Below are 18495 nucleotides of genomic sequence, written 5' to 3' on the forward strand. Positions count from 1 at the left end.
CTTTTGTTACAATCTTTTATTTTAATTACAATCAGTTGTTCCTACACAAACCCACAGCCGACTCACAATTAAAGTTTTCACAATCACACCTCAAGCACAATAATTCATAGTTTGCTACTCAAGCATCTTTGTAGCCATGTTAGCGTAATGACTGTAGTGATTATAATGTTGGTCAGTCAGGCCACCATTTTGGGCCAGACTGAAATATCTCAACTGTCGGATTGCCAAACATTTTTATGCAGAAGTCACGTCCATCATCCGGTGCCATTGTTCAGATTTCAATTCATGACTACATGCCTGCAAACCAGTGACATTCCAATCTTAAACTTTTTTATTTTAAGCTCTAATTAGCAAATGTTAGCAAGCAAACAAGCTAAACTACTGTAAGGTGGTGAAAATTTTGCTGTGTTCCAGACAAGTTGGAAGTTTTGTTTTCCCTCCTTATTTTGTTTTTACATGAAAGGAAGCTGCACTACTGAGGGTTCAATTGTTTGTACACCTGCCAGAGAGACAACATTTTGTTACCGTCAGCCAATTGTTATTCATAACTTTTGGCGTTGTGCACCCGGAACGCTTTGATTTCAGACATTGGTCATTTTAACTCGGAGATTCTGACCTTAGATGTTGACTGGAACGCAGCATTAGTACACCCTCACAGCTGCTAGCATGGCAGTAGATGCTTGTTATAATGATTAATAACAATTTTTAGCATCAATGGTTCCATATAAAAACATCGGCATTAAAACAATACTGGCTGCTTTGGCTAACCTGAATTGTGCTATAATTTCAAAACCTCGTCCACAAAATTACACTTTCTAGGAATTATTCTATCTTACGAATTAGTGTTACCGGGTTCGTCTGACAGTTGATGTTATTTTGTTTTCTATGATACTTATCAAAACTGTAATTTGCATTTACTGAGACGGGGTTCGTACAATGTGTTGAAAGTGGGAAAAATGCTTAAACTGAACCTTTACGTTGGTAAGGTTCGGAATATGCTTACATTCTTAACACACTTCTTAAGAAATGCTTAAAATTATTTTTATATCCAAAATCACTTCTGTGCACCAAAAATCTTAAATAAAAAGAAATTAGCAAGCAATAAAACATACATTCAAAGTTAAACAGCTGCTGAAATAAACATTGCCAATATACCTTGATAGCTGAGGGTATAAAGGAATTTTGTAAACCATGAGTGCATTAATAATAATTTAAATATAATGATAAAAGCTTCGAGTGTGGACATTTTTGGTTTAGGTACCTTGAACATGCCTGAGAAGTGCTTTAATTTCACTTTTAAAAATCTGTACAAACCTGAAACATGAAAAGCAGCCTGAACACCATCGAGACTTCACCCAATTATAAATTATATTCTGCTCATTAATAAATATTAAGAGTACATCAACAAAATGGCGTGTTAAAATATGCAAAAGTTCATCAAGTACAAATCAACGCGTAAAGAGAGATTGAAGCCTGTGCCGACCACTTTCAGTGTGTTGTTCAGAGCAGCATCACAATATAAGCTGCAACACATGTAGATCATTTAGTCGTAATTAACTTTTCCAGATGTCAAACATAATTCTTCATTGGTTTTCCAACACGTGCTGCTGTGGTAGTCCACTAAATGAACGTTCTCTTTGAAAACGTTCTCCTTAACCTTCATTTGCTGCCATCAATCTTCTCGTCATTTCAGATGCAGAACCACAATAATCACCTTTCAGCTGCTTCTTTTTCCAGACGACCCCTGAATACGCCTTACCCTTCACTCCTCCATGTTCTTCCCGTCCTTCCCAAACTTCCACCAGAACACCGTGAGGACGACGGCTATCAGTAGGATCAGGCTGCTGGTTACTAGGTAGGCAACGGGCAGGAAATGGTTCTGACCTCCGAACCAGGTCAGCGTGGTCAGCACCACTTCCTTTCTGCCTTGGAAGTACTTCACAGGGAAGTCTGGAGAGGCAGAGGTCAAGGCTGAAAATAGGTGATCACAAAGAGAAGCTCAACCTGTAGTCTTAAAATAGCCCCTGTCCATATGCTTGTGTTTAACAGCAGATAAGACAAAGGAAACATATGCACACAATGGGACACGTGCGGCCTACTTTAACCCACGCCAAAGTTCCCATGAAAAGCCCAGCAGTGAAGGATACTGTATTGGATGTCGATGCTGTAATTCCCTGCAGGCAGACCCTTAGTGAAGGGCTTTTGGGCTCGGTTTAAAACCCCGTAGAGCTTCTTGAAGTTGGGGAAGGCTGCTTCTCTCATCCACACGATCAGGTCATCATTGATGAAGCCGTTGTTGGTGGGGTCGTGGGGATCTAACTCGTACACAGGCTTCTCCCAGTACGGGGGCTTCACTGTGTCTGGGTAGCACACAAACCAGTCACGATGAGTCACATCTGAAATACTGGAGCACTGACTTAAAACTGTGTCTGACTTACTGTTAAACACTTGAGCCAGGGTCGAGTCTTCCAGCTTTGGGTTGCGGAACTTGACATTTTTGTCGGTGTACCAGGTGATGCCCCCCCGCAGCAGAGGGACCGGTGCTGAAGAACCATCGGAGCCGTGATAGATCAGAGAGAAGGAGTCTAGGGGGACAGATGTGAGTTAGGAGGCCACTTAGAGGAAGGTGGAGGCTGGACATGATGTGTGTTATGAGTGGTGCTCACCATTGAAGATACTGTTGGCCACAGCACCACAGGGGGCAATTGGGTTCCCATTTTGGTCTTTTGCAAAAGGCTTGCAGTATGAACTGGGGTTCTGCAGGTCAGGAAACAAGAATAATAGAGAAACTCAGGAAGATTATTTCACAATCTAAGTGCTATACTTAAAGCTGCTCCAGGGAACTTTCATTTTTTGTCGATTCTAGTGGCCCCTGTGGTCAAAACCAGTATAAGCCCCACCGCCTCCTGTGGTAAAGATCTTGTGTGCTTGTGTGACTTAATACTATTTTTCCTTTTCTTTTTTTTTTTTAAACAGCTGTTTGCAGTATGCTTAGCAATGAGGTAATGTATCTATTTGTGGCTATAAAATGACGATGGTTAAACAAAGTAAACTCTCTTTTAGTGCTGTGCGGTACCACCAGACTACAGAGCAGCTTCTTTCCTCAGCCTGTGAGACTCAATTCATCCTCAACCCGCTGCCATAGAAATAATTTCAATTTTATGACTTATCTGACCCAGATAAGTTGGAATCTGACCTAGTGACAGGAATTAAAAATAACTATTATAACCATACAAAAAAGGCCAGTCCAAGCACTGATGATCCCATTTGCTTATGTTTCATAACCAGTTAAAAGTTCCTTGTAGTACATTAATGTACAATTTTAAAGGTGCTATATTTTGTGTGTATATCATTTTACTTCCCCACATTTAAAAGGGAAATATTGAACGATTTACTCCTAATTTATGACAGCAGTAGTTGCTGGTTACTATGCAGAAAAGGTTGAGTTTACAAAATATATAATTTTTTATAATACTACATATCAGTGTAGCTGAAATTAACTTCAATATGCATTGATTTAACCCTAAGGGTCCATTCTTCAGCTTTTTGCTATTTTAATTACACTTTGCTGTTACATATTATATCCTTACATATTTTTGTTTTTTCTTTTTAATTCCCTTCCTTGTTTGACACATTTTCTTTTAAATATTTGGATTGTGAACGCCTTCTGGTTTTTAAAATACTCCTTTTTTTCAAGACCACCCAACACAATTTTTTATCTACATTGTTTTACATATAGCAACCAGTCATCTCTTTTACTTACATATTTTTTACTTCAGTAAGATTTTGAATGCAGAACTTACCATGAAGAGAGTATTTTTCAATGATAAATTAATTCAAACATATTGTGGAGCTACCTTTAAATTATTCTTCCTGCCAACCATCTGTCCGTCATCTCTGGAGTCCATGTATCTGCGGAGGTTCTGGTGGAAGTTTCGGAGGCCGTAGTAGAAAAAGACATTTCCCTGAAACAGCAGCGGGACACAAACCATCAGACAGTACAAACAGAAATCTTGAGACCTGATTGGCTGAATTCTGTCTTTGACTGTTTTGAAGCCTTATAGCCTCTGCAAGAAAGCACAGAAAAGGCATTTTGGACATTTTGGAAATAGTCTGACAAAATTATTTTTATCTCAAGGTCCACTTACATGTTTTACATCATACATGTCTTACTTGGGTCTCAAATTGTCAAACTTTGACGCTGTTACCTTGAATGCTTTCTCGATGGGAAGCACCACCCTGCAGTTGCAGCTTTGTGCTGCGTTGCTCACGTTCTTACGTTTTTCAAAACATATATTACATGTCCCGGCCTCTGTGTAGTCCAGCTGAGAAGACAGGAGAGAGTTCATTAAAGAGTAGAATAAATTGTGAATCATCTGTTCCTGTTTACCTCACTCTAAACATAACCTTGGATCTTTCCTCTCTTTGTCACTCCCTGGTTTTATTGCACACGAGGGCATTCAGTCTCTTCCTCTCTTTCACACACAATCACTTGGTGTATTTACCTACAATATCTCCACAGTGTGTAAAAAATACTAAAGAAGCAAGTGGAATTTTCCAAAACACACACTAACTCACCTTTATTTCCTTTGTGCTCTGCACTGTGAGAAGCAGCCATACTCCGAGCAGCATGCATATCATAGACATAATGTAGAAGGAGGGCAGCACAGTGTGAGCTGTTAGCATGGGAGTCCAGGCAGGTAGCCTCTGCTGTTTGAACGCTGAGTTGTCTGGCCTCCGAGCCAAGGGCCCAGGCTTGCCCTTCACTTTGCCCATCACAGGGACCTTTGGCTAGGGACAGAAGAGAAAATTGGACAGCTGGAGAGCCAAAATGTCAGAGAAGGCGCTGCTCTGTCGTCTCTTCCTGTTCTCTATTTCAGCGATATCTCTCTGCACACACACACACACACACACTCGACTCTGCTTGCCAAGAGATTTTCCCAGCAGGCCTTACAGGGCGGGTAAACCGTTGTGGCCTGTTACTTATTAACCACAATCCTTTACTTAACTACCTCTTTCTGTTTTCAGTTACTCCATTTCTCTGTGTGATTATGTTTTGTTCCTCTTCACTGCTACCTTGCTACGAGACAAACGCAGGTTTCTGTTCATTCAAATCAAAATGACACAGTGTATTTTATGTTTATGCTAATGAGCTGCTGGAGATATTCTGTTCAGTTCTGTGCCCCCTTCATGCTGCTTTAAAATGTTTTATCAAAAGGATGTTATGATAAATGGGACTTCCTATTGGGCAAGTAAACTCATGACCTCACATTGTCAGTAGGAGGGACTTCCCGAGGTCAGACTAAACAAACAAAAGGATGCTGGTTTCATTCGGAGTCCGTTTATTCAATTCATCACACCGGGACATTGCATTGGACGACAAGAGTGAACAAACAACACCACACATTTGACACGGCCTCTGAAAATAGTAAAAGCACAGCACGGATTTCACACTGACACAAAGGGAAAACAAACAGGATGAGGCCCCTTCAGCGTTTTGTGAGGAACATCAGTACGAGGTTTAAAACATCAAGGCGTCGTGTGGATTATCAGCACACAGCAAGCGTTACAATGTGCAGTTAAAAGAGTCCGATTTTGACTTTGTCTTCTTTGCAACCATTCAGGATACCAGTCTCCAGCAGCTTCATGAAGTCCAGTTTGATCTGAAATAGACAAGTAAATAAGATATGTATAAGAGAAATGTAGAGTCGCGAGACTAAAAAGATTTTAAGACATTAAAAAAATAGTCTGCCTTGAATAATAATTTGCATTTGATACGGTTTATCCACAAAAAGTTACATAACCTCGCTAGAAATCTTAAAATTAGAGCCTGACCGATGGATTTTAGTTGTCGATGCCAATACCAATATCAAGGACTGCAAAATTCTGATATCGATATTAGCGGTAGACCGATTATCAGGCTAATATTCAGCATTTTCTGATTATCGGTATCTGGGATTTTTCTGTCAGATTGCTGATAAAATAAACTAATTTCAAAACATGCTCTTTTGACTCTGACGCAGCATCCTCTCACACAATGTTCCCACAACACTATCTGATTGGTAACATGTCACAATTGGTAGCCTTTAAACACAGAATAATCTGAATCTGCAAGGTAACTAGTAACAGTAATTGAAATGTACTTGAGTAAATTGTATTCGGATTCATTCCATCACTGGTTGTTTAGATTTTGACACAAAGATTTTCATTTTTTCAGCAAATGAAAATTGGTCCCAAATATAATTTTTTCAGTCTCCTTGATTTCTAATAATCGGCAATATATTGGCCAACATATACACACATTTTAGCAATGAGCCCTCAAATGTGGTCATCAAACACTTTCAGTGCACTGAAACTATAAAGTTCACTGGGAATTTATCAATCAGTCTTTATTTGTAACACCAATTTACAACAAAAGTTATCGTATGACACTTTCTAATTGGACCAGGTCTAGACCATTCACTTTATTTAATATAATAATTATTAATTTAAGGCCAATTTAATTATTAATAACATCAAGCATCTTTTTCTGCATTATAATCTCTACAAAATGTTTTCATGTCGTCTCATATTGGACAGCGTTTACACTGATATGATATATAGCTGTGTGTGTATTGGCCAACTGATATATCAGCCAGGCACAAGATGTCTCCTAAGATAAGGTAGATAAGACTTTATTGATCCCTCACCAGAAAAATTCATTACTTCACTAACTTTAACCCACTCCTAAGGCCAAGTACTTTACTAACAAGCCCTCTAAACTAGTTGTAATATCATCTATCTGGCTCATTCATACACATGTTAAAGTGAGAATCAAGGTTAACACAGAGAAACATTAAATCAATTTGAAAACAGCTGTCTAGTGTCAAACTCTGTGCATATCTACTCTGACAGAGGAGGTCAAGTTAACTAACAATAACAATGACAGAATTAAGAGGGGAGGGGGACTTTAAACGTTCTCAAAATATCAAACACCTAATAAAAATCATACAGTGCGATTAGTCAAAACAAGCTCATTATCTTTTCAGGCCAGCAGGGGGCAGCAGTAGCTCACCTCAGGAATGTCCGCCATCCTTCGGAGCTTCTGGTCCCTCCAGTTCCAGTCCAAAACCAGGTATCTCAACGCCCGCAAGCTCAAACCCTCTGGAGACAAGACAAAACAAAAAACGAAAAAAAAGTGTTTTCACGTAATAAGGCGTCAAACACTTTCAAGTTTCCCAGTAAGAATGTCATCTCCGCACCCACCTTTCTCAATTAGAGCGTTGATCCGAGCGGGGGTCCCTACTCCAATGTGGGTGACTCCTTTTTGCAGCAGCTTCACCTGCTCCTCTATCTGCACAGACAAAAGACAGACTGTTGAGAAAACGTGTCATTGTGCACAGTTCAAATGCTCGTTATAACCATCATCGCCATTACCTTAATATGTTTTGCAAAAAGTTTTATTGCTTTGGCTGCACCCTTGAAGGTCGTCAGCTGCCTGGGGACAACACACATAGTGCACAATTAAAAAGTTGTAATGGAATAAATTGGACAAACGTGTCAAAACGTGCGTCACTTACTTGATGAGCTCAATGGCTCGGAGAGCAGAGCTACAGACGATGAGCAGAACCACAGAACTCTTTTCTGTGTGCTGCTTTTGAATCTTGGCCCACTTGGGACAAACTGGAAAGAACGGGGAAAACAGGGAATAAAAGTGTGTTCAAGAATAAACAGCTGATGGCAGGTTTTAGTTTATAAAAACACTCACCCTGTTTCAGGTACGAGGAGAGGGTGTGCGTCAAGTCATTACTGGACAGGAAGCAGGAGTCTGGAAGATGAGGGAGGACAGACAGTGACGCTGGTGAATCAGATCAGCAGATAATGACTGAACTTCTGATTTAAAAGGGACTTGCCCTGACTCACCCAGCAACTTGAGCTCCTCCTGCTCGATCACAGAGCGCTTGTCTGAGAAGTACTGCGTAACAAGGTTCTGCAGGTCTGACGGACAGCCTGGTTTAGGCTCCGAAGAGGACAAGACATCTGTAATCGTCTTCTTCTTCTGGTAAACACAATATAGTTATGTAGAGTAACATTCAAAGACAAGGCCCAGTGACTGTTGTACCTCTTTGCAGCAGCAGGTGTCACCACACTCACCTTCCTCTTTTTCTTGGGTTTTGTTGACTTTTCCTCCTCGGTCTCTTTCTTCTGAGGAATAATACACTCTTTCTGTGAAAACAATACATGCAGAACATTTAATTCAGGAAAAGTAATTATATATGACATATATTAACCAGTGTTTTGAGGGCATTTTAAGTTACAAATTAATTCTTAAAAATCCTTTAGGTAAAACGTTATATCATAAACAGGTTCAAATCTGTGTAATATGTATCGTATTATATCTGATTCAAAATCTATCAACACGCTACGACTGTGGGCTGCAATTTAAGATTCATGATCAATTTAATCATCATACAACCAGGATTGTACAACCAAATGATAGTTGTAGTCCCTTTATGCTACTCATCAAAACAAAATTACATAAAAGGATTTTAAAATAATAAATAAATCATAAAACATAAAAGAAAAAAACAATTCAGTTGGGGTTAGGATGAATAATTAAGGACTGATGAAAGAAGCTGCTCTGTAGTCTGGTGGTACGGCAGCTGATACTCCCGTATTGCTTGCCAGACGGCAGCAGGGTGAACAGACTGAGGCTGGACTTTCCTCTATCAATTAATATTTTCTCAATTAATGGTCTATTAATGTGTGTTCTATTTAATGATTTCCGTTTTCCAGAGCACAAGGGTGACATCTACAAATGCTTTGTTGTATTCAACCAACAGTCCAAACCTCATAAATGATCTAATATAAAACAAGAGAAAGCCACCAATCTTCACGATGGAGACACTGGAACCATACAATTACCTTTCTGCTTGAAAATGAATCAAACAAGTAATTGAAAAGGAATGACAATTACTTTCTAGCGTCTAGTCCAATACATAAAATTGGTATATTTTCGCACAGGCTGATTTTACTAATTTTTACTTTCTACTCATGACACACTGCATTATGGGCAGATTCAGAGCAATAATATGACGCCTTTCCTGATATCTATTCAATCTAACAAATTAACATGCTGGTAAAGAATGGGTTGGGAGAAAATGTTTTTCTTATTAAGTGTACTGTAAAGCCCTCTCAAGGCCACCACCAATACCTGTTCACTCTTTTTCTTCTTCTTGGCCTGAACTGTTTTCTCTGTTACCCTCTTCCTCTTCTCTGGTTTTGTCTGTGCGTTTGGTTTTTCTGCTGGCTGCTTCTCTTGAGTCTCCTCCTCCTCTGCCTCGGATGGATCTGAAATAAAAGAGGGAGAAATTTCCTCATTACCATTCTGGATTTATGGATTAACTTGCGACTGGGAGCAATGCAAGATAAAGAAACTATTAAGAGGCAGCACAGAGATGAGAACATATTTCAGGTTAGGCTGAATCAGGCGTTGCTATTAACAGATATGCCTAACTACCATACCATCTTAGAAACAGACATACTCCCCATAGAAACAAGCATAGGGAGTAATCAATTAAGCTTTATCCACAGTTTGGCCCCTGAACTAGAGATCTGGCATTTACACCTTATGTAACAAACTTTTAAAGTTGCTCATCAGCTGTGAGAGTCCAGGCAGCACATTTCATTCACCACACAAAAGCAGAAAAACACAAACGTTCTCTGAGACGACAACAATGCTGCAGCAGACCTCAATCCACGCATCTGGTTATATTTAGCCTCTCTGTTGCTACCACTTCTCCGTGCATACCTCTCGTCTCATGCTATGAGGTCATGCTCAGACCCTCTAGCGTATGTATGCTTGCTTGTTCAAAATACTTAAGCTTTAAAAACAGATGCCAGAGTGAACTTGGCAATACATTTGTGCGTTTCATTGCAGGGTCCTTCCTGAATGTGCACTTCTAAAATACCGGCACTTTTGCTTTGTAGTTCTCCCCATGGACCTTCAATATCAAAGAACTGACAACGCCTCTACTCCTTATTAAGTGGACCAACTGGATCAAATTTGTCACAAGTATCTGCTTGAGCCAAAGTTTGATTGTGGTGATGTCTGACTACTTAACATCAATGAGATTTCAGAGAAATCTGATTATGCTTTGCTGTGGGTTGAAATACGATGAATGTCTTTCCAAATCCAGTAGCATCAAAACAGGTATTATATCATCAACCTCTGATGGAAAACAACTGCTGTGACCTCACTGATCGGGGTGTGGACAAAGATGGAACAAGATTCAGAGTCTCAAATCATAGAGAGCAATGCAACCTGCAACAACACTTTTCTACCTTAAAAGATCGTGTGTGGGATCTGGGGGCAGAAATTGAATATTTTATCATCATAACTGTTGTGTTTTCAATGTCACTGATTGAGTCTTTAATACAGAGGGAGCAGAGTTCAGAGCCCAGAATGGACAAACTTAATGCTAGCTCTAGAGAGGGCCTTCTGCGTTTTTTAGCACACAACTGTAGAAAAGGGTGAGACAAGGGGTGTTCAGTTGGTTGCTATTGCAACAGTACCGCAAGATGCCACTAAATCCTACAAACTTGACCTTAAAGTGAACCATTTAGTGTTTAATTGTCCTTTTTAAGCTTTCAAACAATTTCAAGAACCATTTTGGAAAAACCTCTGAAAAGTTTCAAAGAACATCATATTACAAGAATTTATAAATCATTATATATATTAAGTTAGCACTTTATATCAAATTCAGTACTTAGATTAGAAGGTGTTAAAATGTGTTGAACAGGTAGATAGATAATCTTAATCACCACCTCTTTTCAGAAAATAAACCTATGGTTGCCTATGTAGCGTAAATGTGAAACAGGAAGATTCTCATCTAAGAAACAGACAGCTATGGGTGAGTTCATATCTCTACAACATCTATTGCCATGATGCTCTGCTATACACATTTCGTAATGTGACAACATCTTCCACTTGGGGAAAATCTACAGAAGTGTCTGCAATTGCAATTGGCACCATGTCTGCAGAGCCACCACTGCTGGCAGTTAAAATCCAATATTAACACTGATACTGTTATTGTTATAGCGATGCTGTTCATTTAAAAACCAGCTGTAGACAGTTTGTTTCTATCTGGTTATACTTTTTAAACAAACCACCTGAAATATGCAGCACTGCAACTGTAGCTTTTATTTGTTTAAATGTCCTACAAGGCTAGCAGAGGGGGTAATCGTGCACAAAAACTCCTAATAACAGTAGGTTTTCCTGTTCTTCCCATTCTGTGGACACTGATGCAGCACAATTTCCAAACCTATATTATACTGTAGCAACTCTAAATCAAATAACCCTTTTGAAACTATTTAGCCTATGGGTTTCTGACCTTCAACAGTGGGTTTCTGTTACAGGCCAAGAGCACTCGCAGATTTCCTGCCTTGTCTTCTAATTTCCAATCTTACAATCAATTTATCCGGTCTTTATTATCACACCCTTCTCCTATTTTTTCTCTACCACTCTTCCTTGTGCACTTATAGTCAAGAACCGTATAAAAGACAAGACAATGTGATGGATGGATAAAGGATCTTGCACTCTCAATCTCCTGAGCAGGTCTTTTTCTTTTCATCATTCCATAACCACATCCCTTTCCCACTTCACATCTCACTCCAAGACCTTCAACCTTATTTGTTACAGTCATCTGTCCAGGCAGGCACACACCCTGCCTACTGAAAGACCACCCCCACTATTGACGGGCCAAAGCAACCATTCCCCCCCTCTCTCTGCTAGTACTCATCCCTCTCTCGCTCTCATTCTGGACTGTTGAAAGGAAAGTGAGGATATACAGGTGCCAAATACCAGGGGAACAGAGGACAAGGACAAGAAGGAAGGCTTATGATAATGATATTGGAGACAAATGGATCAAAATTATAACAAAGTTCAGGCCTTTAGGTGACCAGTGAGCGACCCACCTATCCTGCAGCAGGTAAGTGTCTTTTTTCCCCCTGCTGATGCTAAATGTACCTGTACGATCTGGCTTTGGGTTACTTCTGTAACCACTGAGCCATTGAGGAAGGGTGCTTGTAATAACATGCTTAAATCTGTCCAAAAATATAAAGATAATCATGAATGCAGATTTAAGAGCAAGAGGGATGAAGAGATTGTAACCCAAGAACAAACTATGTTACAGCCAGTAGCAGTAACGTCTGGCTTCATTCAGTTAAAAGCAGTTGGGTAAAATGTCTAGCTTGTGAAATTAGTTGACCTTTCTAATGTGATTTGCACCATTTACAGACACAATGTATGTGATTCAGTTGACAACACAAATTAAAATCATCTGACAGTGCTGTTTTGTACTCACTGAGGTGTGAAACACTCTAGCCTACTAAACAATAAGCCTGTGGGGGGTAGACGTTAACAAAATGCACAGATGACAAGGACCTATTGACATGGGCAGCGATGCTGATCATAAACCTATAACATTTCTATTCTCAGTTGCTGATTCAGCAGGTATTTGATCTGGGGTGTTACATATGGAATGTGCTATTTAGATAATTGTTGTGTGTTTTTGTTTAGATGCGTCATCAGTGTAAGATCACAGAGGTTGTAAGGTGTGAGGAGGGCTAATGGTGTGTCCCTGGTGGGACAGTGCTGCAGTGACATAAATTACTGAAGTACAAAGAACCAAAACACTGAGTTACAAGTGTATTGTATGCAGCTGGTTAAAACTAATGCAACAGCCATGCCACGCTGATGCTTAGTTTAGTAATACTGTGAGGTGTTTCTATTTAGTCTACAAACATTGATATAAATTGGTTGGGCATAATACTAGAAACACATCTCAGTGTAACAGCGCAACATAATCTAACAGCACCACAAATAACTAAAGCCTCAAAAATAACCATAAATTTGAATCAGCACCTCTCTAAAATGAGCACAAACAAAAACGGAACATTATAACTTTAATTAGGGTAGAATATATTGCATTAGTAGACTGCATTAGATTTAGATTTTATGCCATATGTTCAGTGGACTACACACAGTAATGGGGACATTGTAGAAAGTTTAATTTTTATTTTTTGGACTGTGATGAAAGCAAACAAAATTGTAGTGGTGTGGAGTCAATAATCTCAAAACCTAGCCAATTAAAATTCAAACTGTTTGTTTCATGTCTTGACGTAACTTAAGGTGAGTGGAAATATGTTTTGTTTTTCTGGTAATTGGAATAATTTGGGTGACACAATGTTCCCATCACAAGCAAACCTAAAAATGCTTGTGACTTTGGTATGTACGCCTACTCGTCTACTAGACTGAAAACTAGCTTTGATGTCCTCCATCTTTGTAAATAGCGTAGAAACACATTTACTTTGAGAGCATTAAATTTACCGGGGCCTGGGGGCCTGATTTATGTAAAGTCATCCAATCTGTACCTGCAATCTGTCTGTAATTAGTAGCTGACTTATTACAGGCTCATCATGAGCAGTACATCATTGATTGATCATGCACAAAGTGCACCTCTAATGGCAAGCAAACAGAGCTGAGGGTGATGTGCGTTCCTGTCTGAACTTAGTTTAAATTGCTTAAATGTGACACAAAAAGCTTAGTAAATGTGGCTCTTATAGTGTTTAGCCCATCACTACTGCAGTAAAACAGCCCAACATACCTCTGATAGGATGGGTGATACATTAAAGGGAAAGTGCATTATGTTGGGTCGCCACGGGCCCTCTATCGGAGAGATGGACACCATATACCAAAAAATAATCATTTAATACTTGAAAAAAAAATGAAAGTGTTGAAAACCACCACTTGGTCTGAAATCTCACATTGGTGTATTGGTTTAAAATGTGGTGATCTAATGAATAATGAATGGTGTTACTGTATAACACAGTACACCTAAGGAAGCATCTGTATTGATGTTTCTAAACTCATTCATGCAGGTTTTTCTCTATTTTGACACCCCTCTTAATATTGCATCAGTGGACTGAAATTTGCAGGTATTCTAGTATTTAAAGGAAAAGTTCACCCATAAATAAAAATTCAGTCAGTATCTACTCACCACCACACTGCTGGAAAAGTTCTGTAGTTCACAAAACATTTCTGGAGCTTCAGGTAAGCATTGCAGCATTCGCCTGAACAACTCAAGTAGATGGGGACTTGTTTTAAAACAATAATAATAATAATAATAATAATAAGATGGCTCCATACAGCTCGTTGGGCATAATCCAAGTCTCTGGAAGCCCTGTGATCCCTAATTGATTTGAAAAGCATTATTTACACCATAAACACGTGGTCAAGCTTGCGCAACCATTTCAGACGGTAACACTTTTAGCTTAGCAGCTACAGCGAATATTTCAACTTGATGATATTAGCAATCAATCAACCAATCCAATAACTTCCAGGGACTTGGATTATCCTGGAAGGGCTGTATGAAGCTATTATTTTGTGTTGAACTACAGTATAAATGACTTACAGACTTTTTTCTATTCCAAGGAAATAAAGAAAGGAACCAACAGGAGAATGGATTAGCATAAAGATGGTGAATGAATGGAGGTTGTGACAAAGATGACAGAGGCTAACTCAATGCAGACCAGATAAATACAACTATAATGAGGAAACCAAGCTTACTCTCAAGTTTGCTGGCTTCAAACTGAGAAGTACCTGATTCAGCTGCATGCTGCTAGCAGATGCCAGGAAGAGAAACCTGTTTCAATACGTCTCAAGTGCTTTCTGAAGAGAGCAGACGTTGACCTTTGAGAAGGTCGGTGCCTTCAGTGTCTTGCCCCCAATATTCGCCATACAACAGTTGCTCCAGATGGTGGAGTCAGTAGGACGGAGTATGCTTTCAGATACATATAGGGCAATGAGCTTACATCTCAGATAACCATGGATCAATGAAAGTTAGTGTCTATAGAGAGGGCTCAGATGCAAGGAAATGGGGCCGCCTGGTCATCTTTAATAGGTGATCAATAGAGGTGACTGGTTTTAATGGATGTTCAATGGTGCTGACTGGATGTAATGAGGATCAATCGACTGGTTCCAGGAAACAGTTGATTGTTACAGTTCCAGACAAATAGCACTCAGCTTTGGTTTTTAGTTTTTAAGGCTGATGTGCTCACTTGTGTAAACTGCCACTGAGCCTACACAGCTGCTTTAAACTGTGTCTGCCATGAGCCCAGAAAAGCTCTTAATTACCATCACAGTTGACTATCAGTCTGATTAAAGATAACACTTTGGCCTGTACAGAGAGATAAGTCAAACCAATTATACCTTTTATCCTCCTGCAACCCAAACAGCTTCTACTTTACACAAACATGACCACCCAACCCCCAAAGATACTGTGTGGTATTTTCATTGCGTGCTTCTATAAAAACAATATGATACTTTCCTTGAAATCAATTCAGTCTTTGTTTATACAATCAATAACTCATCTCAAGACATGTACTATTCCCTGATCTTGGGAGTGGCGTGGGCGGGTGAGTGCGTGTAGCAGTTATTGGTTTTGAAGGCCTCCAGCTTCCTCTCTAAGGCCACAATCTGAGCATATGTTATTGTTAAATCAATGGGAACTTACAGCAGCACATACAAAAATAGCAAGCTGGCTATGGGGCAAAAAAGATTACCAGTCTTGTTACAAAGCCATTGTCTTCCTTGCTGTTCAACCCAATGCACTCAATTGGCCTAATATTTAGACTATGTATCCAATTACATGTTGCCATGTTGCTTATATATATATATATATATATATATATATATATATATATATATATATATATATATATATATATATATATATATATATATATGTATATATATATATATATATATATATATACATACACATATTACAGATGTAGTTGACCTTAAGTTCACCTAAGTAAAGCCAAGTTTAATGTTCACGGACACTTCAGATCTTGATGGTCCCTATCATAATTTCCCCAGTTTTACATGACTACAAAATATATGTATATATACAAATATATAAATAAACATTAAGGAAAGATTTGAATTTGGGCATATCTATCTGATGTCTTTGGACATGTGTAGAAAAGGTTGGGCTAAACTGACTTGTTTCAGTGACGTACACGCTGACATTCGAACGTCTGACACGTGTTTTAGTAAAGCCAATCCAGGCAGGCAGTGTCGCAGGAGCGTCTAATGATGTCCACAAGAGGTGCTAATCAGAGACATGAGGTTATCTAAATAATTCAAAGCTTTTAAGCTTCCACAAGAACCAAATGAGGAAACCCTTATCCGCCCTTGAGACAGCAAAATGCAACTGATGTAATGTGGATACTGCTAATAAATTTAGCTTTTGACACTACTCTTTCTACCATCGTTACAGCTTTGTCTCCCTTTTTTTATAATCACAAACTGATCATCATCTTAACATCCATTCCTCTCTTGCTCTTTTCTAAATGTCCTGACAGCCGGTATCACGTGGATGATATTTCTAACATTGCTCCAGTCTTTCTTTCTCCGTCAATCACCAACACAAGACTCTGATGCAATACATCTGGAATCTAGCATCTGATATCAGAGTGAGGACAGAGGTTACTGTTGTGTTTGTGTGAAAGGAGCATGCTTGTTCAAAAGCATAGACATCAGTGCACACAACATCAACAGTAAATGGTAGAATTTCACATGTTCATTATTCAATAAACAGTTTTCCAGTCAAGGAGGTCTTGCTCAACAAAAGTAACTTCTAGAGGACAAACCTTACATCATAGCAAAACAATGTAGACCATATTTCATTACATCACTGACAGCCAAATGGTCCTTGTTTTGCTTTCCACAACTATGGTTACCATTTGATTTACAGACCTAAGTTAGTGTAGTGTAGGAAAGACCACCTACAAGAAAAACAAAAGAGCAAACACTGATTTTGAAAGACTTAAAAAAACAGCATTTATGAAGATGGAAAGTCTAGTTTCAGCTGCCTAGTTATTGAAAATAAAACTTCAATACTACACCTACTATCCAGAAAAGTGCCACGTTTTTTATTGTAAAAAACACAGTACAGTACCTCATGACCTCATACCTCATGAAACTGCTTGGCTCAACCTCAATATTTTATTTGAGTTCAATGACCAACATCACCATAGTGTAGACTTCAAAGATCACTTAGACACTGACAGCTGTACAACGGTCAGCCACAACATTTAAACCACTGAAAGGTAAAAGGTGTACACCCTCTGGTGGCAAAGGCACTAATGGCGGTCGCCTCCAGTTCACAGGAATGACCGTAGACTTGAGACATATCAAAGTGGCATCTACGTGAATTCCAGGACCCAAGGTTTCCCAGAAGCACACTGCATTGTAACAAACTAGTCAATGTTATTCACTTAACCTGTGAGTGGCGATAATGTTGTTGCTGATCGGTGTATAGCAGTTTACCTGATGGCACTGAGGTGTGCTCTTGCTTCACAGATCTGTAGGAGAATATTCTATTCTAAGATTCAGATCATAAATGAGGTTTTCAAAAGGAATCTAAATCATAAGAAAATTATTGTTCTCAATGTTTGTCATCAATCCTAAACCCAACATTCAGTAGTCTTGATAGCCTTGAGCACTATAAGCAGCACAGACGGCAGTAACTCTGCCACATCTGGCACTTAAAACGTATCAATGGCAATAAAAGGCGAATGGGAGCCATACTCAAATATTTAACACCTTCTGTCAGGCACATTAAACAAAACACCCAAATACTGTAAGGGAATGATGTTTGAGGCAAAAAAATATCGTACTTGCTCTATGTAAGAGTAAATCTGATTCTGTAGTTTCTTAATCCTTCCCTGGTAATGTTAATTAATGTGCATGAACAAGACAAAATTGTCAGGACAATCTTAATGTAAAAAATTAATTACAACTCATTTACAAGAATTAAAGAATCGTGTTAAAACTAAATTGATTTATCTGATAATTAAACTACAGACTGACTTTCCTCTCGCTGCACCTTTTCTGATACCTCCACTAAGTCAAGATACTGAGTCAGAACTGAGTCAAGACATCTGTTCTATAGTATGGTAAATTCTATGACCATGAAAATGCAATAGTGCAACACTTTAAACACAGCATATAATGTCATTAGGCACAGTTATAACACCTGCAGTGAAGGTGGTTGATTGTCATCTAATGGTAAAGCCATCAGTGTGCGACCTAACCAAAATCAAGAAGTACAACAGCAGCATTTCTGGAGTCAAAATACATTTATAGGCTCTTTAACATCTCACTCTCTCTTTAGTTGGCTTGCTAACTGTATAATTTTCTCTGTTACGCCTCTCTTACCAAACATGCTTGCAGCACTGTCCTCGTGCCAAAACATACATCAGCCATACAGGATGCGTATTACAGAGTGCTCTGCCAACTTAACCCTGGAAAATGGAGACCAAAGAGGACTCCAGGGCACAGAATGAGCCAGCCTCCCATGACAGGTGGATATAAAGTGGATATAAGCTGCTCATGGGGAATGAATAGTTCAAGCAGGGGTCTCAATCTTATATTACCTGGGGGCC

The 18495-nt window shown here is 39.1% G+C and overlaps 2 protein-coding genes across 4 annotated transcripts in view; both read right to left on the reverse strand.

Moving 5' to 3' along the window:
- Position 1: 1 nt before the first annotated feature.
- Positions 2 to 4884, reverse strand: tmem30c (transmembrane protein 30C). Its single transcript, XM_073473065.1, has 7 exons — positions 4579 to 4884; positions 4209 to 4325; positions 3858 to 3965; positions 2667 to 2757; positions 2439 to 2585; positions 2148 to 2360; positions 2 to 1950 (listed from the first exon to the last, which is right to left on the reverse strand). Exons 1-7 carry the CDS (start codon positions 4774 to 4776, stop codon positions 1763 to 1765), a joined length of 1062 nt encoding a protein of 353 aa, XP_073329166.1. The 5' UTR covers positions 4777 to 4884; the 3' UTR covers positions 2 to 1762.
- A 441-nt stretch (positions 4885 to 5325) lies between these two features.
- Positions 5326 to 18495, reverse strand: part of cmss1 (cms1 ribosomal small subunit homolog) — a 33623-nt gene continuing 20453 nt past the window's right edge. For 2 of the 3 annotated variants that reach the window (XM_073473762.1, XM_073473765.1), the window contains exons 2-10: positions 9194 to 9330; positions 8134 to 8205; positions 7903 to 8038; positions 7748 to 7807; positions 7560 to 7662; positions 7417 to 7477; positions 7246 to 7333; positions 7055 to 7143; positions 5326 to 5663 (exon numbers count right to left, since the gene is read on the reverse strand). In XM_073473762.1, the coding sequence (XP_073329863.1) occupies positions 5580 to 5663; positions 7055 to 7143; positions 7246 to 7333; positions 7417 to 7477; positions 7560 to 7662; positions 7748 to 7807; positions 7903 to 8038; positions 8134 to 8205; positions 9194 to 9330 (830 nt within the window). In that variant the 3' untranslated portion in view covers positions 5326 to 5579. The remainder of the gene's footprint in view (positions 5664 to 7054; positions 7144 to 7245; positions 7334 to 7416; positions 7478 to 7559; positions 7663 to 7747; positions 7808 to 7902; positions 8039 to 8133; positions 8206 to 9193; positions 9331 to 18495) is intronic. The other variant, XM_073473763.1, reaches the window with a different exon arrangement.

The sequence above is a fragment of the Pagrus major genome, chromosome 9 (genome assembly GCF_040436345.1).
Source record: "Pagrus major chromosome 9, Pma_NU_1.0".
Classification (NCBI taxonomy): Eukaryota; Metazoa; Chordata; class Actinopteri; order Spariformes; family Sparidae; genus Pagrus; species Pagrus major.